At 45.9% G+C, this 12,401-nt stretch overlaps 1 protein-coding gene across 3 annotated transcripts in view; it reads left to right on the top strand.

Moving 5' to 3' along the window:
• Positions 1 to 12,401, top strand: part of ATP8B1 (ATPase phospholipid transporting 8B1) — a 127,917-nt gene that overhangs the window by 71,117 nt on the left and 44,399 nt on the right. For all 3 annotated transcript variants that reach the window (XM_047827364.1, XM_047827363.1, XM_047827362.1), the window contains 2 exons: positions 9,744 to 9,841; positions 11,874 to 11,987. In XM_047827364.1, the coding sequence (XP_047683320.1) occupies positions 9,744 to 9,841; positions 11,874 to 11,987 (212 nt within the window). The remainder of the gene's footprint in view (positions 1 to 9,743; positions 9,842 to 11,873; positions 11,988 to 12,401) is intronic.

Below are 12,401 nucleotides of genomic sequence, written 5' to 3'. Positions count from 1 at the left end.
ATCGGCGGTTAAGATGGCAAGCTCAATTGTTAAGGTTTAAAGGTATCACTTGCGTGCACATCAAGACATACAGAGGAAAAGAAGTTGTCCTTGGTATGATTTCAGATCGGATGTGGCGTCGACCAAACAAAGACACCGTCTCCCTTAAAGAAGGGCTATCTTCCAAGAAGAATCTGGAAGTAAGGCTGTGGCTCTCTAGAGCACCTATGAATTAATTTTCACCTGGGATCAAAAAACAGATTAGCCCACTGGAATATGTAAATCATAGAAGATCCACGAAGCATGCTGGGGGGAGAGCTCTGTTCTCCACTCAAGTGGATGCATTGTGAATTTTCGACCATGGGGAAATTCCATGCTGGCTACTTCTTTTTTTGTCCCTAAGAAGCTGTGGCCTGCCTCCTACCGCCTTAGCTTTATGGTTACCATAGTAACTGTCAGCTTCTAAAACAAAGGGTGTGTGGGATGTTCCTGGCCGAGTGACGTGTGATGGGGAAAGGAGTGATGAGACTGTGCTATCTCATTTTATAGAACTTGCTTGGGAGTAACGTCATTTACGACCGAACCTTGACCAGGAAGCTCTTACTCATGGAGACCAACTTGGCTGTTGTTTTTCTTAGTGCCCGTTTGAAACCCGAGTCTCTAAAGCAGATTTTTAATGATAGGAGTGTCACCTTAGGAAGATACTCACTCTAAGGTGGTGGTGGTCGGGGGGGGGGGGGGGGGAAGGGGGGTCTCAGTCCCGCGGATGCAACAGAATCTTGGGTGGAGCGTTTAAACTCCACAGGTGCCTGGAATTTCATTTTAAAACGAATCCCACCGGGTTCAACATCACATCGGTGCAATAGTCTGACGCATCCCCTAGAGCACCTGCTCCTGAGAGCAAGGTCTATTAGCTAGCCTCGCCTGGGTGCTAATTAAATGCAGAACATTGGGTTCCTCTCAGACCAGCCAATCAGAGTCTACTAACAAGATGACTAGTACGCGCATCAAGTTGGGAAAGCACCACGAGAATAAAGATTCTCTGAGGGAGAGAGAGAGACGTCAATTTCAAAAGGCAGACGAAAATTTGAAGTCCTGCCTTGCTCAAACCCTGTGGTATGTTGCTTCTGTGACAAGGGAGGGCTGTCGGGAGGACTGGTCACCCTCAGGTGGGAGGGAAGAAGGAGAAAGACTGAGAAAAAACCCTCCTCCTGAGCAGTGGATGGCAACCTCGCTTGCAAATTAGGATCGCTTGGGACCTTCTCTGGGCTCAGCCCGGACTAAAGCAAAAATCCCTGGGGCTGGAGCCCTGGGCATCAGGATGTGATAAAAGCCCCTCTCGGGGATTCCCAGTTGAAAGAAACTCATCCCGCAGAGTGCATAGGAGTCCATCTGGGATCTTGTTAAATTGCCATTCTGGTGCGTGGGTCTGGGGTGTGTGGCCTGAGGTTCTGCATTTCTAACCGGGTCCAACTTGTCCACACTTTATGTAGCAAGTGCCAAGAACAAGGAGCAAAGTTGTGTGTGTGTGTGTGTGTGTGTGTGTGTGTGTGTGCGTGCGCGCGCATTAACAAGCCGCAGCATCTGGCTTTTTGCTTTCATTCTCTCAGTGTTTGAGCTCATTGCTTTTCTTTTTTGGGGAGATGGGGTGGAGTAAGGGAGCAACAGAGCTGAATGCTATGAATACACACAAACCAGCAGATAAACATCATTTCTTGACTCGTCGCTCTTGCCTGCCCATGGCTAATGCCTTTCTCGCCTTCTCAAGAGCTGTTCAAACCATCAGTGCTCTCCCGAGGGCACCCGCTTTGAGCCACCTCCTCTCCATGTGAGAAACTCAAGGCTGTGCAAACTCACGCATCCTTCTGCGCCCCTCCCCTGGGGTGGCCTCCTGTGTCCCCGCTTTTCCTGTGTCATTACCCTCTCTGTCCTGGCTCCTTCAGTCTCCCTCCTAAAACCACCTCCATACTCACTTCCGATGTGATCCATTCACGCTCAGGGTTTCAACCCGAATCTGCATATCCAGTACCTTCCAATCTGTATCTCTGCCCTCAACCTCAGCTTGGAGTCCAGATCTGTTTTTGTGGCTCCTGGATGGTTTCCTTCCCCCCCCCCCCCCCCCCCCCGCCCCACATGCATCCTAGAGGTTCTTCAGTTCACCAGCCTCCCAACTAGACTTCCACCTCTGTGTTCTCTAGCTCGCTCTTGGCATCTCTGTCCGTCCAGTCACCCAGGCTGGGATCCTGAGGTCACCTTTTTCTCATTTCAAGTTCTCATTCTTTCTTGCCCACATTCAGACAGTTGTCCTATAAGTTCTTGAATCTGTCTGCTATTTCCAGTCCCTTAGTTCTGGCTTGGGCTCACATCAATGGCTGCAGTGGTCTTCTGCCCTGACACTTGTTCCCTTCAAATACATCCCGCTCACTGCTGCTAGTGTGACCAGGGCAAACCGCCAACTGACTGTGGCATTGCCGTCCTGAAGCCCTGTGGCTTGGCTGGGCATCAGAAGCCATGACCACATAGACTTCCATCCTTTCCTGTATTCTTCCCTCTTGATTTATCCCCACTCACCATTCCACTGCCTTTTAGAAAAATATTTTTTTAAATAGTAAATAGAATGGTATAATGACTATAAGAAATCAACCAACATACACACTGGCTTTATATGTAAACCTATAGAGGGAAGGAACTGAATTGCAAACGTACTGTTTTGAAAGGTAGTACATGCATTTGGAGATAATTATTGAAGACAGTGGTGAAAATGAAGTCTCCTTCCGTGCTTCCTCTGTCCCTCAGCCATGCAGTTTTCTTTCCCAGAAAGAAGCTGATGTTGTCAGTGTCTCAAATGTCCTCTTGGAAATATACATACACTTGTAAGTGCAAAGAAGACTTACAGACACGTGCCTTGCATACCCATAGATCCATAAACACACGTGTGCCAGAATGTGTATGTGCGTGCATCCCTACTGTGCGTCAATTCTGTGTGTCACATGGCTGAAAGCACAGTATGGTACACACCCCCTGCTTTTGTTGCTTAGCGTAATTTGGAGATCTTTCCTCTGAGTCCATAGAAAGCCGCCTTTTTCTTTTCTTTTCTTTTCTTTTCTTTTCTTTCTTTCTTTCTTTCTTTCTTTCTTTCTTTCTTTTTTGCAGACTGCTTAGACTTTTGTCATGTCGATGTTTAACCGGCTGCTCGTGGTGACATTTGGGGTGTTTCTAATCTTTCTGATAAATAGGGCTGCACTGAAGAACGCCGAGCCGCATCATTTCTCCCATGTGTGAATATGTACATGGGGGATCGATTCCTAGAAGTGGGATCACTCCTTCAGTCTGTGCATGTGTGTGTTAAAATCTGGTAGATATGGGCAAATCGCTGTCCACGGAGACTACCTAAGAACGCCTGACCCTCCACTCTCTTTTCAACCCAGTGTGTCCTCACATTCCTTACTCTTGCCAACATTTTGCCATTACGAGATAAAAAATTGGTACTTCCCTGAAGAATTACGCTTCTTTTCTACTGAACTTGAGTAGCTTTTCACGTATTGAAGAGCCATTTGAATTTCTCTTTGTAGGAGAGGTCTATTCATGTCCTTTACCCAATTTTCTCTTCTGTTGTTTGTTGCTTTTTCTTTCTGATGTTAAGCTTTTGCTCTTTTTCCTCTGCTGGCTGACTGCAGTCCGTACCCACCCATGTAGCTATTTGGTTACTGGTGTCTAAGCAAGAATTCAGAACCAGCAGTAAGGATGCGGGGCCAGGTGAAGTTTACTTCCTTTTCCAAATGGCAATCAAAGGTTTTGGTGACCTTAGGAACACTCTGAGTATCATGTAGTCACATGTAGATGTATTGAATACACATTTACCAAATTCGGGGATGGTTTTGAGCCACAGCTGGTTGATGTTAAATGCATCTCTGGACACATGCATTGATGGCTTTACACAATGTTGTTAGTTGATATCTTCCTAGCTTTTTACCAAGGGGACACACGTGCATTTTTTGCCTGTAAATTTATTATTTCTTCTCTTTTCTTAGTCAATATTTTCATTCTAGAAAATGGGACAAGATATCTTCTTTTTTAAAGTAATTTAAAAAATTTTTTAAATATTTTATTTTATTTTGAGAGAGAGTGAGAGAGTGCTAGCACGAGCAGGGGAGAAGCAGAGAGATGGAGGGAGAGAGAATTCCAAACAGGCTCTGCACCATAGTGCAGAGCCTGACATGGGACTCGAACTCGTGAACCGTGAGGTCATGACCTGAGCCGAAACCAAGAGTTGGATGTTAACTGACTGAGACACCCAGGCGCCCCATGGGACAAGATATATCCTTTTTCTGTAAATTAGCCTTGTGGTCCAAATGTTTTGTAAAGTTCTCTGTTCCAAGTGAGTAATTAGTTAATGTTTGATCAAAAAGACAAATATTTCCGAATGTTATTTTGCTACCCTTCCGAAAGGTATGCACTTTAGCAGAGCATTTCTCAAACCATATTAGTAGGTGTTCAGTAATTTTAACAAAATGTGCCTGTGGTCATATTGATTTTGAAAAGACTGAATTAAATAAAATTTTAAAAATGCCTTCTTAGAGCCTTTAATATATTACTGGGTCCATTGAATGTCCAAAGGGGGAAAAAAAATAAAGGATGCAGTATTTTATGCTGTCTTTTGCAAATGTATTTGACCACAGACACAGCTTTTGCTTTTCTTTTTTTTTTTAAATTTTTTTTTCAACATTTATTTATTTTTGGGACAGAGAGAGACAGAGCATGAACGGGGGAGGGGCAGAGAGAGAGGGAGACACAGAATCGGAAACAGGCTCCAGGCTCTGAGCCATCAGCCCAGAGCCTGACGCGGGGCTCGAACTCACGGACTGCGAGATCGTGACCTGGCTGAAGTCGGACGCTTAACCGACTGCGCCACCCAGGCGCCCCGAGCTTTTGCTTTTTTTATGGCCTCTGCTTGAAATATTCCTCAAGCAATTAGCATAAAACTCAGGGGAGGATTAAGAGAAGGCATCAATTTATTTGCCCTCTGATTTGTCTGAACTATGCCAGACATCTAGAAACCTTGTTGGAAATGGGGTTATTGACTATTTGACTACAATCAGATTTCTAAAGTTAACTAGAAAACTCCTGCGGTTAAGCTCAGTATGTTGCAGATGAAGATAACGTGGTTACTTTCTCTGGTCTCCCTAAGATGTTATCAAAAGCATAAAATGAAGAGACCGAGGTCATTTCCAGTAAACCCTTCACGGGCCCTGCTTGAGGCCAAATGCTATTTTGCGTCAGAGGCGTCCACATCAAAATGGCTGGGGATGAGGTGTGGTGCTGGGACAGACAGAGGAGCCACTAGCTGGGGGGTTTAATGATGAGGGAAAAAGAGCCATGAGGGGGACCAAAGAATACAGCTCATTACAAGGGCGGCTTATTCTTTCCTGTTGAGTTTTTCTGAGTTCGATTTTTATCCCTTCCCCTTGGCCTTTTCTTGATTCTTGAGGAATCCTGTCAACGTTTTTTTCTCAGCCTTCCTGAATCTTAGAACAGCGGCTCAGTGAAGTTCTGGAACACTGGTGCCTGGAGGTGTGTCTTAAGTCATCAGCAAGCCAAAGTAAACCACTAAAAGCACATGCATTTTCAAATTTCCGTGACATAGAATAGATTCAGGATCATCCCATAAAATATCCATTTTGCCTACTTTTATTTAGGTGTCCTATTTGAGTGGAAAAGAAATGCTCTGATTGCATACGTTATATTCTGATTGCATAGTAGATAATGCACATTGCAGTAGAGCTTATGAGTTGTCTTCCGGTTCCAGTTTAATCTTCCCATTTGATAAAATTGCACTTTAGCTACAGAGGTGCTGGGAGCTTCTGCGTTTGCAATGACACAATCATTATGATTGCCCGATGAAGGGCAGCCAAAATGATGCAAGAGGAGTTTTCAGTAATGGTATTGTGGTGTTTAAAGGAGTAACAAGGTTAATTATTTGCATTCTTCAGCAGTCCACGCTTGTCCCTTTTGCAAAATTATCTGTACTTCCGATGAGGGAGAAGTCTAGAAAGTGAATCATTTGAAAACACGTAACACATTATTTTTAAAAGTCTATCTTGGGGCGCCTGGGTGGCGCAGTCGGTTAAGCGTCCGACTTCAGCCAGGTCACGATCTCGCGGTCCGTGAGTTCGAGCCCCGCGTCAGGCTCTGGGCTGATGGCTCAGAGCCTGGAGCCTGTTTCTGATTCTGTGTCTCCCTCTCTCTCTGCCCCTCCCCCGTTCATGCTCTGTCTCTCTCTGTCCCAAAAATAAATAAACGTGGGGAAAAAAAAAATTTAAAAAAAAAAAAAAAAAAGTCTATCTTTATTGTGATAATTATATAAGATGGATACTTTTAGAATTCTTTACTTGAAAATGTTTTTTAATATCTTCCCGTCTCCAAAACTAGTTGAGTCCCGTTAGTTGTTAATTTCCCTCCCTTACCAGTTTGCAGGGGGGGAGGGGTTCATCAAAACTGGGCTCACCCACACATGTGTATCCCACGGTCGGGGGCGGGGTTGGTCTAGCGTGCACGTTCAAACACAAGTCACTGGAGAACCTAATGCCAAGGAGGTGCTTCCTCGACTTTTCTTCGCGATTGATAGCATCCGGTCTTGAGCCTTCATAGCAGGGGATGCTTATGCCTCTGCCTTCCCGTTAGGAAACCAAGCACAACCTGATATTTGACTTCCACCTTTCCTGGTGGAAAGGTCAACCCTATGCTCATAAGCAACCATCTGATGTCAGCTCGTGGGCAGAGTTCTCAGGGTGGTTTGGAGCATAGGTCACAAGAGAAGGCCCAGTCAGGACAGCAAAGTGGACAGAGTAGCCGGACTACTTGGCCCCATGCCTGACACACGCTAAGCACTGAACATGTGTTAGCCACCGACCTATGCATGATGGGACTGAAGAAGTCAGGAGTAGATGGGCAAAGACAAGCCAGGTAGGTGGAAATATTTTTCCTCTGCGGAGGTAGCCTGACTGCCAGGTTCATCATCTCTATGTTAGAAAGATCCCTTGAGCTGAAATTTCCATGAGGTGCCAGGCTCATGAGGTGATCCATTGAGATAAAAAGGACTTGAGCCAGAGATAAACTAGACCTCACCTTGTGAGCTGTGCCTTTCCTATTCGTTCGGAAGGTCTGCAAGCATATCCTCCGGGGGGACTTTCAGTGTGTCATGGGAGGCCCTGGCCTGTCCCCAGAGAGCTGCCCAGTGTGGTGGTTGCAGGCCCAGAGACTACCTGCGAATCTGCTGCCCAAGCAGCTAAATGAGCAGTAGTGGGACCCTTATTTCAGCTCTGCACAGTGAAGGCTCCATAAGTGGACAGGCTGGAAGCCAAGGAGTCTCCCAGCCCAGTGCTAACGCTCGGAAGGAAAGAAGGGAGGACCAAACCCTGTAGGAGGAGCTCCTATCACCACGGGGTAGGTGACAATGCTATAAGATAGGGTGACAGGTCAACTCAGAAACCCACCTCCAATGAGTCTTCAGCCAGCTGTGGAGCCACTAGAGAGGACAGAAAGAGAGAAGTCTGGATCAGCCCAGGAAGCAGCAGCTGCAACCCCACCACAGAGGACCCCAGGATATTTCACAAACCAGGGAGGAGCCCATCTCCTGCTGATTCTGGAAGAGAGCCACGGGGTTGGCTCTCCATTGAGCAACGTCAAAGCCAGCTCTAGCACAAAACAGTGGTCCCACCCTGAGACAGCGAGGTGTTGGTTCCGAGGCTGTGGAGGGAGGAACATGGAGACCGCCGTGGAGACAGCAGAGGGTAGCCAGGGGCTGGGTTTGGGGAACAAGGAGGCCCGTAAACTTGGAGTCTCCTTAAAAAGGAGACAGAGGAGCAAGCTACTGTGGGGGCCCAGGCTCGGAGAAGAGTTGCTGGAGCCTGTGCCAGCTTTCCTTTCTGCAGGTTAGATAAACAGACCGTCTCAGGATGGAACAGATCTTCTGTTGGAATCTCTATGTCCCACAGGCAGCGGCAATTTCACAGTGGGCTGATGGTGCCTTGTCACCATGGTGTAGCTTGAGTCCCCTGTCTCCGGTCAGAAGACCCCAACCTCACGTTCATGCTCTTTAAAGCCAGTGCGAGGATGCTGCCTTGCTTCACACCTTCCCGACTGGTTCCCCAATGCTGTAGCTGAAGTCCTACCATCACCACCTGCCTCTCCTCCCCTTCCTTCTCTCCCCGCCGTCCCCCCCGCTCCCCACCAAGGGGTCCTGAACATAGACCGGACTCCTGTCCTCTCAAGGGACAGTCAAGAGAAGGAGGAGGGGTGCAGGAAGTTTATGGGCAAGTAAAAGAGGAAAGTCATCACCCAGACTTCCCACTCCTAAGTAGATACCTGGGGGAAAAAAAAACATGAGTTCCAGAGAATGTTTATTATTATAGCAAAATGATTCATAACAATAGCAAGATGCTAGAAACACTCAAACTATTCGCCAACAGAAGAATTGATCAATTTTGGCATATGCACGATGCTAGAAAACAGCAGCAATGAATAGTATATTTTATACTACACCACATTAGTGTAGATGAAAGTTACATAGTATTGCGAGTGGAAAAGCAATTCACAGAAGAATACAAGTGATACAGCTCAAAACCGGCCTGAGCAACTTATTTTGGGGGATACATACCTGATAAACCTATACGGAAAAATAAGAGGGCAAAGATAAGCACATCTGATAAGCACAGATGTTAGGAATGTCGTTGGCTGTGGGGGGGGGGGAGTAGGAAGGACGTGATCTCAGAGTTGGGAATTGCCCTGTTGAACCAGTAGACAACATCTGCCAGTAAGAGTGGAGAAAACTACCCCCAAGAAGAATCAGGTCAGAAAGAGTGTGGGGAGGGGTGAGGGGTGGATTGGGAGAAGTGTTTTTTGAGACACCTGTTGGGTGAGGAATGTTCCCCCCGGCAGTAGAGATGCTATGGACTTTCTCAGATGCCTTGGAATTTAGACATGCCGATGGAATGGACCGAGTCTGCTCAGTACTGTGTCTGTGACACGAAGCACATGAGGTAAAGCAGCACGTGCTGATCTGTGCGCAAGACTCAAAAGTGTTGGATTAGTTGGGTGATGTCCTTTTTCTTTGATTTTTTCATTCCCTCGATACTCGGCTACCGATTTTATAAACCAAGTGCATGAGTCTGGAAAAAATAATTTGACTTAATTTAGCTGTGACCTTCCAGGGGCTCTGGGATTTTGTTCGGGCCATGTTTAAATGAGGATTACTCTTTTAGAACTCCAACGTTCCATGAACATTCTATGAATCACAGCATGTCCGTTCATTGGCTAGGGCTGCCGTCACAATTGCACAAGCTGGGTAGCTTCAACCGCAGAACCTTACTGTCTCACCGATTCGGAGACTATAAATCTGAGGTCAAGGTGTGGGTACAGTTGGTTCCTACTGAGGCTGTGAGGGAAGGGTCTGTTCCAGGCTTTTGTCCTTGGCTTGTAGGTGGCCATGTTTTCCCACCAGCTCCCAACTGTGCATATCTGTGTGCAAATTCGCTTTTTTTTTTTTTTTTTAAGAAGGCCATCACCTTATTGGCTTGGGGTCAACTCTAATGACCTCACTTTAACGCGATCACATCTGCAATCACCCTATTTCCAAATAGTCATACTCTGAGGCCTGGAGGGCGAGTTTGGACTTTACCAGATGAACCTGGGAAGCTCACGGTTCAGCCCACAACAATATGCTAATTTTATGCTTGATGGACTACTTTTCTCTTTCTTTTTAAAAGATTGTACATGGCAAGTCAAGGCAAATGATCGAAGCTTCCATGAACAGCCTCAATTTATGAACACAAAGTTCTTTTGTATTAAGGAGAGCAAATATGCGGTAAGTGGATATTAACTTTCTAAATTAAAAAAAAGTGTTTTTTAATGTTATTATTTATTTTGGGGAGTGGGGGGTGGGAGGGAGAGCGAGATCGAGAGCAAGCAGGGGAGGGGCAGAGAGAGGGAGATACAGAATCTGAAGCAGGCTCCAAGCTCCGAACCATGAGATCGTGACCTGAGCCAAAGCCTGACGCTTAACCGACTGAGCCGCCCAGGCGCCCCATGGATTTTAACTTTCTAGCTCATCTTCGCTAAGAGCCAGTTTTTTCCAATAGCCATTATGCTTAGCAACTTCATGGGACACCTGCCTTCCAGATAATCCCCGGCCTGTTGTATTGATTATCATTGTCCGTCGTATAGAATATCATTTTTATTCATCACTTTGAATTTAATGAAGGTGAGTAGGGGTGGCTTGACACAAGCCAAAACAAAATTATGCAGATTGAAAAGTTCCCTGTGTGTGTGCAGAGCTCTCTTAATGTTTTATAGAAGAATGTACAACAGTGTCACAGAAACGTTATGTTTGAAAGTAATAAGAATTTGAAAGGAATCTTAAGAACCTATTTCCCCCTTTTCTGCCTGTGATAGATTTAGAGACCAAAGATCTTTTCACCCCAGATGTCCTTATTACCTTTAAAATACGATCGGGGCACCTGGGTGGCTCAGTCGGCCGAGTGTTTGACTTCGGTTCAGGTCACGATCTCATGGCTCGTGAGTCTGAGCCCCGCGTTGGGCTTGGTGCTGACCGTGCAGTGCCTGCTTTGTATCCTCTTGTCGCCTTCTCTCTGCCCCTCCCCTGCTTGCTCTCTCTCTCACTCTTGAAAATAAACATTAAAGCAATTATTAAAAAAATAGTCCAATATGATCAAGGGTCCCCCGTCAGGTGCGTGCTTACACGTCATAACGTGTCTTTTAGTCGCTAGGACAGCTGCAGCAGAGCCACAGACGGGCTGGTTTAAGACAACAGAGATGTATTCTCTTACAGTTTAGGGGCCATGAGTCCAAAATCAAGGTGTCAGTCCGGTTGGTTCCTTCCGGAGGGTCTGAGGCAGCGTCTGTTCCAGGCTTCTGTCCCGGCTTCTGGAGGTTGCCGACAATCCTTGGCCTTCCTTGGCTTGTGGACACATCCCTCCACTCCCCGGCTCTGTCTCCACACAGCCTTGTCCCCGTGTGTCCCTATATCTGTGTCCACTTGTCCTCTCCTTCTTCTTCTTCTAAGGGCAGCAGACATTGGATGAGGGCCCACCTTCATCCAGCGTGACGTCACTGTGACTTGATTACAGCTGCAAAGACCCCCTTCCCAAATAAGATGACAGTCACAGCTATTGGAGTTAGGACATGAGCATATCTTTTAAAAGGGGCACACGATTCAACACACAACAGTGTCTTTTATTTTACACAGTAGACTTCATCCCCCTTCAGTAAAAGAGTGTTCCTTTTCCAGCGTCGTCGTTCAGGCTGACGTCTCCCTTTGCCTTGTTTTCTTTTTTTTTTATTATTGTTTTTAATGTTTGCTTATTTTTGAGAGAGAGAGAGACAGACAGAGCATGAGCGGGGTAGGGGCAGAGAGAGAGAGGAAGACACAGAATCCAAAGCAGGCTCCAGGCTCTGAGCCGTCAGCATAGAACCCGACGGGGGGCTCGAGCTCACGAACCATGAGATCATGACCTGAGCTGAAGTCGGACGCTTCACCGACGGAGCCACCCCGGCGCCCCTGCCCTATTTTCTAAGAGGCTCTGAGGAGTCCAGGAATCTTCCAGCCGTGTCCGTTTGCTCAGTCAGATTTGCCACAGAGACCTTTGAAGTGAAATGTCTGCTGCTTGTTGCTGTCTCTGACCTAAGCCTCCAAGGAGTCATTCTGAGGGCTGATTAGAATTAAAAGCGTAAAGGAAATCTCGGTGTCTTCCTGGCCCGTGTCCCTGTGTCCCTGTGGGCCATCAGGCTTTAGTGATTTTCACAGGGGTGTATCCATCAGGATAAAAGCGCGGCCCCATGTAGAATGACCCTCTCATTTTTTTTTCTTTTCCCAACAGAGTAACGCAATTAAAACGTACAAGTATAATGCCTTTACCTTTCTACCAATGAATTTGTTTGAGCAGTTTAAGAGAGCAGCCAATTTCTATTTCCTGGTCCTTCTTATCTTACAGGTAATGCCCTTTGATATCTTAAATCTGTTTTGAGTTATGATGACTCAGTAACATTTAAGTTGTGGACACATGTAATCTTAAAAGTTGTTGTATTAACATCAGGCTTTTTGCACACAAGGAAATAGTGCCTCATACAGAACCAGCTCGACAGTGTTAAATAAACAGGGGAAGGAAGCAAATGGAAAGAGTTTAATTCTATATTAAAAAAAAAAAAATCAGTCGCGTACTAATGTGAATGTTAAAACTGGTTTCCCTGAAGTGAATACAATTAAAACCTTCACACTGTACAATTATTTGTACCCTAAAATTCTATTTATTGTGTGCCTGCCCTTTGTTTTTCATGTAGGTGCTTAATTTCGTCAAGAATATTATTTATTTGTACCAATGTTTGGGTCATAATTCTCAATAGATTAT

Source organism: Prionailurus viverrinus, chromosome D3 (assembly GCF_022837055.1).
Source record: "Prionailurus viverrinus isolate Anna chromosome D3, UM_Priviv_1.0, whole genome shotgun sequence".
NCBI classification, from domain to species: domain Eukaryota; kingdom Metazoa; phylum Chordata; class Mammalia; order Carnivora; family Felidae; genus Prionailurus; species Prionailurus viverrinus.
The sequence above is the reverse complement of the archived record's forward strand: the minus strand, read 5'-3'. Positions and strand labels throughout refer to the sequence as shown.